At 34.7% G+C, this 13,788-nt stretch overlaps 2 protein-coding genes and 1 non-coding gene across 4 annotated transcripts in view; 1 reads left to right on the top strand and 2 right to left on the bottom strand.

Moving 5' to 3' along the window:
• Nucleotides 1-3,878: 3,878 nt before the first annotated feature.
• LOC134233814 (transmembrane protein 26-like) lies at nucleotides 3,879-7,194 on the bottom strand. Its single transcript, XM_062715870.1, has 3 exons — nucleotides 6,315-7,194; nucleotides 6,094-6,232; nucleotides 3,879-4,485 (listed from the first exon to the last, which is right to left on the bottom strand). Exons 1-3 carry the CDS (start codon nucleotides 7,022-7,024, stop codon nucleotides 3,901-3,903), a joined length of 1,434 nt encoding a protein of 477 aa, XP_062571854.1. The 5' UTR covers nucleotides 7,025-7,194; the 3' UTR covers nucleotides 3,879-3,900.
• Nucleotides 7,195-8,348: 1,154 nt separating this feature from the next.
• On the bottom strand, nucleotides 8,349-8,430 carry Trnas-cga (transfer RNA serine (anticodon CGA)). The gene has a single exon. It is a non-coding gene; the product is annotated as a tRNA-Ser (tRNA).
• A 3,239-nt stretch (nucleotides 8,431-11,669) lies between these two features.
• LOC134233790 (ubiquitin-conjugating enzyme E2 E2-like) overlaps nucleotides 11,670-13,788 on the top strand; it is a 10,687-nt gene continuing 8,568 nt past the window's right edge. Inside the window, exons 1-2 of one of the 2 annotated variants that reach the window (XM_062715794.1) lie at nucleotides 11,670-11,854; nucleotides 11,989-12,206. In XM_062715794.1, the coding sequence (XP_062571778.1) occupies nucleotides 12,094-12,206 (113 nt within the window). In that variant the 5' untranslated portion in view covers nucleotides 11,670-11,854; nucleotides 11,989-12,093. Of the gene's footprint in view, nucleotides 11,912-11,988; nucleotides 12,207-13,788 lie in introns of both variants that reach the window. The other variant, XM_062715793.1, reaches the window with a different exon arrangement.

Raw genomic sequence — 13,788 nt, 5'->3', positions numbered from 1 at the left:
CAAATTTGAAGAATTAGATATGTTTATTTCCATAAAAATCATTAAAAAACTTTATGGATACCTGATATGGCAGTGCTCTTTTGGACCACAGGAGTCTGAAGTTTTTATCATCCAAAAAAAAAAAAAAAAAAAAAAAAAAAAAAAATCCGGAAAAAAATTCCCCACCCTCAACTAAAAAAACACACAGACTCCTGTGGTTTGACAAAAATGAAAACGCAGGGTTGGAATTTGAATGGTCATTTATTAATGAATAAATGACAGAGCAAACAAAATATGTCAGCACATAGTATAATTGACAATAAACAAAACTTTTTGTTTTTAATTTAATTTGCTAGTAGTGCTGGCTGTAAGCAGTTTACTGTCGTATAAAGAATTCCATATTTTGAAAGCTTGTTATCTGTTTACATTTGAACCCAAAATTTTGAATCTATCCTTTAGCATTTGTTGAAGAATTTGGCGAGGTTGCATGATCCTTATCATTACGATGAACCTGTAACTTGTACTGTTTTAGTAATGTGAACCTGTAATTTTTACTGTTTTAGCATCATAGTGAATCTGTAACTTGGACTGATCTAGCATTTTTAGTGAAACTGTAACTTGTACTGATCTAGTATTTTGATGAACCCTGTAACTTGTACTGTTCTAGAATTATAGTGAATCTATAACTTGTGCTAATCTAGCACTATAGTGAACCTGTAACGTGTACTGTTCTAGCATAATAGTGAACCTGTAACGTGTACTTTTCTAGCATTATAGTGAACCTGTAACGTGTACTGTTCTAGCATTATAGTGAACCTGTAACGTGTACCGTTCTAGCATAATAGTGAACCTGTAACCTGTACTGTTCTAGTATTTTGATGAATCTTTAACTTGTACTGTTTTAGAATTATAGTGAATCTGTAACTTGTACCAATCTAGCACTATAATGAACCTGTAACTTGTACTGTTTTAGCTATAAGAACCTGTAACTTGTACTGTTTTAGTAATGTGAACCTGTAACTTGTACTGCTCTAGCATAATAGTGAACCTGTAACGTGTACTGTTCTAGCATTATAGTGAATCTGTAACTTGTACTGTTCTAGCATTATTGTGAATCTGTAACCTGTGATGATCTCGCATTATGGTGAACCTGTAACTAGTAGTGTTTAAGTATTATCACGAGCTTGTAACTTGTACTGATCTAGTTCTATAGTGAATATGTAACTTGTACTGTTTTCTGTTTATACTTTGGTGAACATGTAACCTGTTCTTTTTAAGTATTAAGGTGTACCTGTAACTAGCATTGTTATAGTATTATGGTGAACCTGTAACTTGTACTGTTTAAGTTAGGTGAACCTGTAACTTGTACTCAAGTAGCATTATCATGAACAGCCACATAGTATCGTTTTTGAAAGTACGGGGCCAGCCAGAGAATTTTTTTTATTTACTTACCTGAAAAAGTTGACAAGCAAAAAAAAAAAAAAAGGAAAAAAGAAAAGTTGCCCAAAGTCGATAATCCTATTTCGTGGGAGGTGGATGGTGTGTGTGTGTGTGAAGGCCAACTTTTTTTCAATGCCAACTACTTTCAGTACCAATTATTATACTACATTTTCCATACATCACTAATAGTTGGGGGAGGGGGGCAACCAGCCTTTCAATGAACATTTCGTATAGTACATGTATAAGTAAGGTTGGGGAAAAAGGGGGGCAGCCCCCCCCCCTCCCCGTTGCTACGTGCCTGTTGAACCTGAAACTTGTACTGTGTTAGTATTATAATTAATGCAACTTGTACTCTTCATGTATTATCACTAACTTGTAACTTGTACTCTTTTAGTATTATGGTGAACCAGTGTAACCTGTACTTTCAAATTATATAATGAACCTGTAACTTGAACTGTGTAAGCATTATCACGAACTTGTACTCCTTTTTATTATGGTGAACCTGTAACTTGTACTTTTCTAGTTATAAAGTTAATCTGTAACTTGTACTGTTCTAGTATTAAAGTGAACCTTTAACCTGTACTGTTATAGTAAGGTAAACCGTTAAGTCACAGGGCCGTAGGAAGCAATGGCATTTTGGGTGGGGGGGGGGGGGGCGGGGAACCGTGCCAGCCATACATACCAAAAATTTCTTGACAAGCAAAAAAAAGTCATCAGACTTTTTTTATTGAGCGGACATAAGCATATTATAGCTATGTTTTCCAGTATTCTATATATCGGCAAAATTATTGAGGGCGGTTCCTACGGGTCCTTTTAAATAAGAATCACCACAGATTTATTTATTGCTCTTTCACCAAGAAGATTGGTTAAATTAAACAACATTTATTTTATTCAAAATTTCAGGAAACAGACCAACATATTTCGCAGACATTGCAAATTTGAAATCTGATTTCAACTGCCACTTTCTAAATTAATGCTTGTAATTGCGTGATTCTGCCACCTTCCCCTCCACGAAACCACTATTGTACAAGAACACGCAAGCTCAAAGGCGCGCGATATAGTTCTTTTGCATTCATTTATATAATTTCAGCATAAGAATTTAAATGCAAGCTCTTGACCACTGCCTAAAATTATAAATCTCGGACATTTGGCTAGAAGCATTATTTATTAACATGCTATCCAAAATGATAAATTCAAGACGATGTCAGGGAACAGTATGCAAACTCTTCGATTAATGTTAAGATTTAAAATTGCAAACTTGTAGTTGTATACATGTAGTAAATAATGAGGACAAGTGTTTTAAAATGTTATCATAACATGAAAGACTGGACTGTTTATACACTTAAAGATGTCTTCTAACTAATACAATTCATTTCAGATATTTTTTGTCTTATGATAAATACGGGAAGGTCATATTTTAAAAACAAAGTTGAAGTTATATTTTTTGCAGATACACTGTATATAGTTTTTAGTGTCTACAATTTAGCTTAAAAATGCATTTATGACATAGCTTTGTCCAACTCCTCAGTAAAAACATACTCAGGACCTAGAAGTGTGTAGGCATAAGCAAACCCACTGTCAATCTGAAAATAAGAATTATATTTTAAAACTGATAAAACTAACAAAACACAATCCCTCAATCAAAGAAATCCCTGTGGGTGAAGTATGCACGAAACTTGACCAAATCGGAAATAAATATACTCCAAACAAGTACTATTATACATGTAAATGGATAGATACAAGTGATATATTTTGGGATCATTATGCAAAACTCAAAGAATTTGATACAACAGTGTCACATGAGGTGTCATGTATCATTGTATGAGCCCGATATGTAGCTCTCCCCTGTTAAAAAATAATTTAGTTTACAATAGGCTAAGAATCCATGTAATCTTGAGGAATTTGATCGTCTTTTTTAAGTACATCTAAATGAAAAATATTCAATGCTGCGCAGAATTTTCCGGTTGCATAGAGACGCAACAATTATTTTCCATTAAATGTTGACATTCCCGTCTTCATACATAGGAGACAGTATATAAATATTGCATGTAGTTGAGTGTAACATTGAATATTTTCACCCCAAGAAAACCATTGTCAACCGAGACGCAGCCGAGGTTGACAATGGTTTTCGAGGGTGAAAGACAATGGTTTCAAGGGGTGAAAATTTTCAATGTTACACTCAACTACATGCAATATTTATTATATTTATACTGAATGTTTTATACAAATACATGTAACAGTGAACCGTGCGCGCATAAATTCTGCGCAATCGCTATTTTTTGGAATATCACCCGTCGTCAAGCACTGTTGCCTGTTGCTACGCTGGAGGGCGTGGCTTCATTAATCAGCGGGTAATAGTGTTTTTTAACAAATGTTTCTCGACTAATCAGATTCAACTAAGTTACATGAAAGTGTAATATATGTAAATACTGCAGAAAGGAACTGGGAAAGACAAATGCATATTTTTGATTGATTGTATTATCAAAAAGTATCAAGGTTTTTCTTTGGTGCGTCTTTTCGTTTGGATCTGATTTTCATAACAACAATGAACAGCCGATAGAAAAGCAGAATCAACATCAACACATTTTTACACGTGAAGAAGAGTATTCCAAAACTCAGCACCTTGTGTACAGTAATAGCGTATATCCGGAGAGCGAAATACGGACCATCCATAAAAGTAATCGATATGAGCAGGCCCCACAATTCAGCCCCAAAATTCTTGTGTTCGCTCTCCTTTTCGTCGACCATGGTTCCTAAGCGGAACCGTTTAGGTCCCTTGGCAACCGCAATCACGAAGATAAACTGTAACAGACTTATACTCCAGATGATGAGTGTGGCGTATTTCAGTCCTTTGTTTGTGTAGAAGACAGGATCTTCGAACACGACGAAGAATTCCATGACGTCAGATCCGGAACCAATGAAGATGAAGAGTGTTTGCGATAATTCATCACGTGATAAATGTCCACGTGGCAGCAGCATCCGTCCAATAACAAGGACAAACAAAAGCAGCTGTTGTAAAATGGAGGCCCACGTCTCGGCATCAAGTGCTATTGGGACTAACTTTACCTATAACAGGAAATAACATTTTACATATGTTTATCCTATAGATGTAAAATATATTTGTTGTCCCCCGCTTTCGCGAAAGCGAGGGGACATTAAATCTCATTCGTCTGTCCGTCAGTCTGTCCGTCTGTCAGTCTGTCCGTCACAAAAACATTAACCTTGCCCATAACTTTTGATTTAGTAGAGCTATGACTTTCATATTTCACATGTGTATTCCTTGTGACAAGACCTTTCTTTGGGTACCACCAAATTTGACCTTTCGACCTTGACCTTGGAGTTTGACCCACTTTTACACAGAAATTTTAAACTTTTACTTTGGCCATAACTTTGGAATGGAAGGTACTAGGATTTTTATTTTTCACAAATGTATTGTTTGTGGCAAGACCTTTCATTGGATACCAACAACCTTGAGCTTTTGACCTTGACCTTGGAGATTTACGTACTTATGGAAAAACGGTAAACTTGACCATAAGTTTTGAACGGTGAAGACTAAGGCTTTCGTAGTTCACATATGTAATCCTTGTGAGAAGACCTTTTATTAGATACCAAGAAGTTTCACCCTTTGACCTTGACCTTGGAGTTTGACCCACTTTTACACAGAAATTTCAAACTTTTACTTTGGCCATAACTTTGGAATGGAAGGTACTAGGATTTTCATTTTTCACAACTATATTGTTTGTGGCAAGATATTTCATTGGATACCAACAACCTTGAGCTTTTGACCTTGACCTTGGAGATTTACGTACTTATGAAAAAACGTTAAACTTGACCATAAGTTTTGAACGGTGAAGACTAAGGCTTTCATAGTTCACATATGTAATCCTTGTGAGAAGACCTTTCATTGGATACCAACAACTTTTACGCTTTGACCTTGACCTTGGAGTTTTAACTACTTTAAAAAAACTTTAACTTTGGTCACAACTTTTGAACGGTAGAGACTAGGGCTTTTATATTTCACATATGTATTCTTTGTGGCAAGTCCTTTCATTGGATATCAACAACTTTGACCTTTTGACCTTGACCTTAAAGATTTACGTACTTATGTAAAAGATTTAACCTTGACCACAACTTTTGAACGGTAAGGGCTAGGGGTTTTCATACTTCACATATGTAATCTTTGTGAGAAAACCTTTCATCAACAACTTTGACCCTTTGATCTTGACCTTGGAGTTGACCTACTTTTAAAAAACGTTAACTTTGGCCATAACTTTTTAACGGTCAGCATAAGGGTTTTCATCCTTCAAAAAAATCAACTTCAATGATAATTTCTATGAAATGACATAATTATGATAGGATGTTCATATTAGACAAAATATGTCATAAAAAATAACATCTCACCAACAAAGACTCCGAAAGCGGGGGACCACAATTCTTTGAATTTGCTTGTTTAAAACATAACTTAATTGTTAGTGAACAACAAGGAATGTTGGAAAGATTTTGTGAATAGTAAATTCTTTAATCTGAATACAGGTATTTCTTAGAAGGATAAATTTCAAAGGGTCCTAGGTCACACCTTTATTGCTCCAAATTAAACCATAATCTCTACATGAACAATAAATTGTTATTGGGTGCTTTGTAACCGTTTTAGTCTTCTTGTAAACAATCACATACCCCGTAGAATGTAGAGAGTTCCTCTGATGAAGAATTAGTTGTAATGTTCACATTAAACTTTCTCTCTAGTACATCCAACTGGAGAAACCATATAGCAGGCACAGTTCCAAGTAAATAAAGGACGAAACAAGGACAGATCCTGAAAAAAAATCAATGATACTTAAAAATAAGAAATATTTCAATTAATGGACCAATATCAGAGAGAGAGAGAGACTGAGTACCATTTTGGATCCCTTCCTTTTCGGAAGATACACGTGTACAGAGCCTCGATGACGAGCAGGACGTTGGTCAAGGCTAGTAGCCAGTAGAGGTCGTCATTTTTGACGTCTGCTGTTCTCCAAACGCACAGGCAGCTGTGGATGAAAAGAAGGACTCGAACTAACAACGCCTGTATGACGTCATGACTGACATGCACTTTCTCGTGGACGCTCTCACTTAGGGATTTTAACGACAATGTCGACATTCTGTTTTTATCGGGCTTGCTAACCGGCTTCTTCCTTTTTCGTACATTTTCCTTGGAATTTGGCCATTCGTCGAATTTTTCTATACTGTCCATGGAATTGGAAACATTCGGAGTGTTTTGCATCTCTATGTCTCGTTCGCTCTGTCTTTTATGAATTTTAGAAACCTCGGGTGAAACTTGCATATCTGAGCTCGATTTGTCTTTACTTTTATATCTATCACTCGTAGGCGATCTTTCTTTCAAAGTGTGTTTGTCTTGATTTTCAGGTGCATCTCCAGTAATGGTTTCTTTTTCACACTCACCTTTTCTTCGATTATCGAGCTTCGGTGTTTCTACTTTAGAATCTTCAGCAGAACTACACGACACAGATCTGTTTTCCTCTTTCTTTGTATGCGCCTTTTCTGGTGCAGGTACGGTACACTTAATTTGTTCCTCTGCGGGACCTGATGAAATCTTACTTGAGTCCATTTTATCTTCCAATATGTCACTTTTAAGATAGATAAGTCTTTTCCAATTCCAATATTGGGCCCTTTACTAAGACCTTTGTAAATAGCCACAATCATAAATCTAAAATGTAGATAGTCCGAAAAGTTTGTTAATATTCGTTTAACAAATGTTGGAGCAATTTAGCACAGATGAAAGCCGAATTCAACACGCAATGTTGAAAGAAAAGAACTTGTGTAGTTTTGTGTCACTGTATAAAGACATCGCTTCAGTGAAGATATAGAACGCTTTAAACTTAAATATTTTACTGAAAACCTGTTTAATACCCCGATTTCTTTGATAACAATTTTTTAACAATTTTGTGAAATCCAAAACTTCCCTTTTACTTCTTTATGTAAATGCATAAATATCCACGGCTTTATCTGTAGAACTGACTTCAGTATCCCATGTGACTGTCATTCAGACATGAAGAATGGCGAATAAAAAAGTTCTTCAAAAGAAGTTTTAGTAGAATCAGACTCTATTAATCCTCTTCAGCTCTTTCGATGAAAAAAATTATACACCTTATGGTTAAAAACTCTAGAAATATATACTCCATCTAAATGTTTTTATCTCAGTGATAGCAATGAGAATATTCAATATTGAAAAAAAAGATGTAGATATTTTATTTCCATAAAAAATCAGTAATGAAAGGCAATGAAATCGCTGTTATTTAAAAAGTGGAGATGTTTGGAATTTTTTAAGGATCTTAATTTAAATTAAATTTTGAGAATGCTTGAATTAAATATAATAATAATTTGACTTTATATCTAAAGCCTGGTGACTCATATACTGCATAAAAATTCCTAGGAATCAGGAATCTTACGACTGCTGTGCACGTGGAGGGATCTTATCTTTAAAAATAAAAAAAAAACATGATCATACATGATTCACTAAAATGTCCAAATCCTCTCTCAATAAGGTGATTCTTAAAAAATGTATACCGTTTTCTATTTGAATCTAATGCTATAGATGAAATGATATAAACCAATGATGGTCTTGAGCCTGAATACTGTTCTATATTTCCATATATTTCATAAAAAAAAGAACTCGATATGCAAAGGATTAACGGAATAATAAGTAATGCCCTGACCATCTGCTCTTATCTTCACAAAAAATTCAACTGAAATAGTTTTACTTCTCATCTCAAATGAACTCGGAGTAGTTACTAAACATATCGAACGTTAAAGAAATCTGATTTTGAATGAACAGTATAACTGTGTTTGCACGACATTTAAAAATGAATATATATCATCATTTTTCTTTCGTAAATGAGAAAGGAACTGCCTGAGAAAAAAAAAACAATTGCCGTCGTGGACAGGATTCGAACCTGTGCGGGCATAGCCCATTTGATTTCGAGTCAAACGCCTTAACCACTCGGCCACCACGACCTTGGCATATTAACCATTAGATGATTGTCATATTTCTTGACTATAGAAATTGTTAAAAATTTATTACTAGTATTAATTTTTTTCATAGACCTTAAACTTAGATCGAATTAATTTAGATATTACTGTCAAATGTTTAATACGCCAGTACACCAAATCAGGGCACAAAATGGCATAAATATATAAGAGATATCGATACTTAGTATAGTAACACAACAGAAAATATTTAATTTAGACCAAATGTAGAGTAGATCTAATTTTATATTCATTCGAGTTAGTACTTTGATGATATTTCTTAGTATTGTGTGTAGACATATGTTGCTGTTATTATTCAGATACCTTACATTTATACGAGTTGTGTTTCTTTGTACATAAAGCCTCTGCTGAAAGGTGGCGGATCTAACTATGCAAGCAACAATGTAGAATGTTTTTTAAAGATTTTACATGACCTTTCTCCTAGATGTCTGTCAGACTTAGTGAGTTTTAAGAAAGTGACATACAATTTTAGATATTCAAACATTTTAGAAATACCAAAAGTGAGAACTACATCATATGGCAAAATGTCTTTTAGATATGCAGCACCAGTTTTATGGAACTACTTACCTGAACATTTTAAATGTCAAACCAATTTTTTACAGTTTAAATCTATGATTGCCTCTTGGAGCGGTAAGGACTGTGAGTGTACAGCCTGCCCCACTAGGTAAGTTGTGTCCTTTTGTTTGTGTGTCTGTGCATGTGTGTAAGTTTTTCTTTTCTTATTTTTTCCTGTGATGTTCTTTTTATGTTTCTGTCGATGTACTGTTTTGTTTGTAATGTTGTGACTTGTATACCTTGTTGCTTTCTCTATGCATCTGTGCTGTATTGTTTATGTGTCTGTACATGTGTGTTTTATATGTATCTTTGCCTGATGATGTCCTTTAAATTAGACTGTGTGCTGTATTGTTGCAAGTAATTCTATGTTTATATAGTGCTGCATGTTTTCATTGTTTTACTGTTATGTATATGTTAAACATGTCAGTCAAAAGCTCATTAGAGCTTGTGTTATTTTTAACTACCATACTGACTTTAAATAAAGCTTATCTTATCTTAGCTTATCTTATCTTATCTTATGTAGGCTACCTTTTCATATATTTTCTTTAATATATCTATACTTCATGCGCGGATCTAGAGGGGGGGTCAGCCCCCCCCCGGAATTTCCAAGGTTATTAAATTTATATACAAAAGCAAGAAAAAAGTTAACTTGGACCCCCCTCGGAAAACGCAGACCCCCCCCCCCCCCGGTAAACGTGAACTTGTATTAAAGTGGTATAAAAAGTTAAAGATTTGAAGCATTAAAAGTCATCGCCTAACCCCCCCCCCTCCCCCACCACCACAAAATAGGATTTTGAAGTTTTGGCGAGTTTACTTTTTTTTTTTTGCTTGTCAAAAAATTTCTGGGTTGAAATTTTTTTTTTTTTTGAGACTTGGGTGGACCCCCCTGGGAAAAATTTCTGGATCCGCGCCTGTACTTTAATATTTGTACACTATGTAAAGATCTTACAGTAGTAGTCAACTGTTTGACTTCTGATATTCTTCATTCAAAGAAAAAAAGTTACAATCAAGCCGTGATTCAATGAATCCTACATTCAATGATTTACAATTCATTTACAGAATATACAGAAAATGCGAATAAACCTATGCATGCTGTAAAATATGATTTTTCTCATTAATTCTAGCAATTTAAGCGATAGAATTTATCACATTTGTGAAAACAAATTAAAAAATTCGGTAATTGATATTGTGACTAGATACAGTTTAGCTGCAGATCTGTAGCGTTATGGTTTTATATTTGTCTCTGACCATAATTACTGTATGGCCAAAGACAAATATACAAAAACCTCAAACATGTATCAGAAGAGTAAATATACGAATCTTTTATTAATATTATTGAACATTGGGGCGGGGGGGGGGGGGTAGGAAGGGACACAGACCCTCCCACTTTTTCAGTTGTAAATAAAGACATAATATTAACATTGGAAATAGCTAGGGGCTTAGTCCCGAATCGCTTTCTTTTTTGTTGGATTAGCCATCATTCCTCCCCCAACTTCAAACATTCAATTGCCCCCCTCCCCTCCCGCACCCACCCACCTACAGTCAAATTATTTCCGAAACAAGTGCCTGTGGTATCAATTCAGGCATCAAATTTTTGTTTATGTGAGGTGAAAATAATATAAGGATTCGTTTCCGAACCCCAGACATAAATTTATCTGAATGAAAACTACCCGATATCCCTTATAAATTGTGATTTCTACGTGTAATATCATCTCTAGTTGCAGACCCAAGGCTGTAGAAGGATATGGAGATGGCGAACAGCATTCAATCTCAAAGTCCATAAAACAATACAAAATATAAGCAGAGCAAAAACAGACCTCCCAAACGTCAGAAAGGTGGGATCAGGTGCCATGGAGGAGTGAGCATCCCCTGCTGACCTGTCACACCCGCCACGTGCTCCTTGTTCATGCTCGGGAAATAACGGAAAAATCTGTCGTCAACGTCAGTCAGCATTTGACTCAATGATAAAATATTGCATTTGCTGAACAAGGTCATTGTATCGACCATAGTAGCTACAGAACTGTAGCTCTCCGAAAAAAATATTTCTATAGACCGGTCTGTCAAAATATATTTTCGGAGAGCTACAGTTCTGCAGCTATGACCATAGAACTTACGAAATGATGACTTTAAACGAGACTGTTGATATTCTTGTTTCATCAACTTGCTTGTCAATAATTAAAATAAATTTACCTCGTTTTAGAAATTGTTCATACGTAGAGCATGCTCTTACGTATCGAATCAACTGAGATACTCTGTATGCAGGTGATGAAGGTAATTGCTGCATACGTAAAAGAAGTTGACGATAGAAAAGTTAAAGTCATCACATTTATCATATAGCTTGGTTGTTAGGTAAATTAAATTGTTAACAAACAGTTTCTAAGCTTTCAAAATCGCAAATGCTGTTTGAAAATCATATTGCCCACTTGCATCGCTTGTCTATGATCAATGCATTGATTCTAAATTAAATCTTAACATACCATTGCGCAATTTTTGATGAATAGAGTATAGGCCTATGATTTTGCTTGTACATGCATTATCATTTTGTGTGCGTGTTTTGTACCTGTTAGTGTTTGAATCATTTGAATAACTCTGGAAAAAACCTGGATCCACCACTTGATCCACATAACTTTTCGCTTTGTTCGAAAGCGTGACGTCTGACGAACGAACATTTTTTGCTTTGGCCTAATCAGTGGGCTGGGGCGTAGAACGGAGTAGCTCACAAGAAGATTTGGCCCTGGGATCAGTCCTCGATTTAAGAGGGTGTTACAGTGGGTAACCAGTTAGCCTTCTCAGGTGGAATTAAATCTCCTATCATCAAATTAGTCTTGTTCGTTAGGTGAGACTTGTGAGTTATCGGACAGATCATTCGCCAGTTAGTACCGACGATAATCTGGTATTCTAATTTTCAGTGCCTTTTAACTTGACTTAGGTTTTACACCAAATGTGACTAATGGATTTTCTTATTTTCAGGTTTTCCTTTATTCTACAAAGCCTGAAGTAGCACAAGAGAATTTTTCATATATCAGCTGAGTAAAGCTTCGGAATTACATCTTGACATTGGGGAGACCGAGCACAATGGCTACAAGTTCGGGGGTTCCCCAGCCCGGCCCCTCCCGTGCACGTGTTCCAAACACGGCTAAAGAAAACAAAACCAAGACTGCAAAGAACAACAGTACAAGTGCTCGCAGGTATCTCATTAAAAAATGTTTTCTTGAACAATGATATCGTGGCTAAAATGTAACCCTTCGTGTGCCTCAAATAACCCAAACTAATTTGCATGTAAGCTTTGACAGCGTACTGTGACCAAACTGTTATATATTTTATATGTTCAATGTGTGATTCGTCATCTCCTTTATCTTAGGTTTCTTACAGTGTAAAGCCTTTTCCAGTATATTGAGATTTTAAAGAAATCTAGGGGAAAACTTTTTTAACGCCTTGTTCATTGTTAGGCTGTAAGTTGGGGCCTCCGAAGGGGAACACAGATGTGGTAGAATAGCACTTCAAATAATCAAAATCCATTAATAATTCATTGCCTCTGTAAAGCTGTGTATTTTTTTTCTGGTTCTTAATCTAATAGATGGGTAATAAAATGTTAACGTAGGAATCAGTATTAAATTTTCAGTTAACACTATTATCATAGACCTTTTTTTGCTAATCTTTTTTCATGAATTTAATCCTTCATATATTTATGTAATATTCCTTTGATTCCCAACTGTCAAACAAAATTCAGGGAAATAAATATAATCAGAAATGATTTTAAAAAAATAGAGGAATATTTTTTGTTCAGTGATGAAAGTAATGAATTTTATTCTGTAAAATAAACTGATAAATTATTTAAATATGTTTGCCATTCAGTTAATTGATAAAAAAAGATTGAAAACATTTTTAGAAAAATATTTCCTTTTTTCTCAGAGAAAAAAAATATCCTCAAAGAATTGAGTGGAATAAATCTAATAAAACTTTAGTCAAACCTCATCTCAAACCCAATACTTTACGGTTTCTGAGAATTCTAAATGTTGAAGGTAAAATTCTAGTAGAATTCATGTAAGGATTTTTCAACATATCCAAGGGGTTTTGAGAAATTGGTGCCTGAGATACCTAATTTAATTGTTAATTACAGCATTATATGTAAGTATTTTTCCCACCCAGTTTTCTTTTATATCAGTTAAACTGTACCTAAAACATTTTACCTTTTCTTGGATTAATTCCAGCTAGATGACCAATTTAATTCATTAGAAATATTTCACAACTGAGATTTACCTAGGATAGCCAGAAAAAGAAACTTTAAAAGAAAAAGTTGTAAATAATATGGTGATATGAAACTTTAAAACATCAAGAACATTCAATGTGAATGATTCTGCAGAGCTAATTCTAAAACAGATAAAAATAAATTACATGTACATTTATTTGTAAATTAACCTTGTAAACAGCAAGGGTCATGTGTCATAGTGTCTTTTTGTCCCCATGGATTTCTGAAAATCTGATATCTATTAAAAAAGACAACTTTCTTGCTCTAGTCAGTAAATAGTTTTGGCATCTATATTTAAGGAATGACTCTAATTCTTGGCCAAATTATCGAGTATAATATGGTTTGGGTCAGTTTACGCTTTATAATCCGTGAAGCGGATTATAAAAAAGCGTAAACTGACCCAAACCATATTATACTCGATAATTTGGCCAAGAATTAGAGTCATTCCTTATAATTTAATTTTAAAATAATTAAACAACTGGGGGTGTCAAATTGTGTTGTTTTTATGAGTTCAAATTTAC

The sequence above is a fragment of the Saccostrea cucullata genome, unplaced genomic scaffold (assembly GCF_032062105.1).
Source record: "Saccostrea cucullata isolate Sc308-1 unplaced genomic scaffold, CSIRO_AGI_Scuc_v1 ctg116, whole genome shotgun sequence".
NCBI lineage: Eukaryota > Metazoa > Mollusca > Bivalvia > Ostreida > Ostreidae > Saccostrea > Saccostrea cuccullata.
The sequence above is the reverse complement of the archived record's forward strand: the minus strand, read 5'-3'. Positions and strand labels throughout refer to the sequence as shown.

Excerpts from the sequence above, each read along its gene's own strand:
- LOC134233814 (XM_062715870.1), bottom strand. The coding sequence starts at position 7,024 with ATGGACTCAAGTAAGATTTCATCAGGTCCCGCAGAGGAACAAATTAAG. Across the intron at positions 6,233-6,314 it reads AAAGGAAGGGATCCAAAATG|GATCTGTCCTTGTTTCGTCC; the intron begins GTACTCAGTCTC and ends ATTTTTTTTCAG. Across the intron at positions 4,486-6,093 it reads AACTCTCTACATTCTACGGG|GTAAAGTTAGTCCCAATAGC; the intron begins GTATGTGATTGT and ends TTCCTGTTATAG.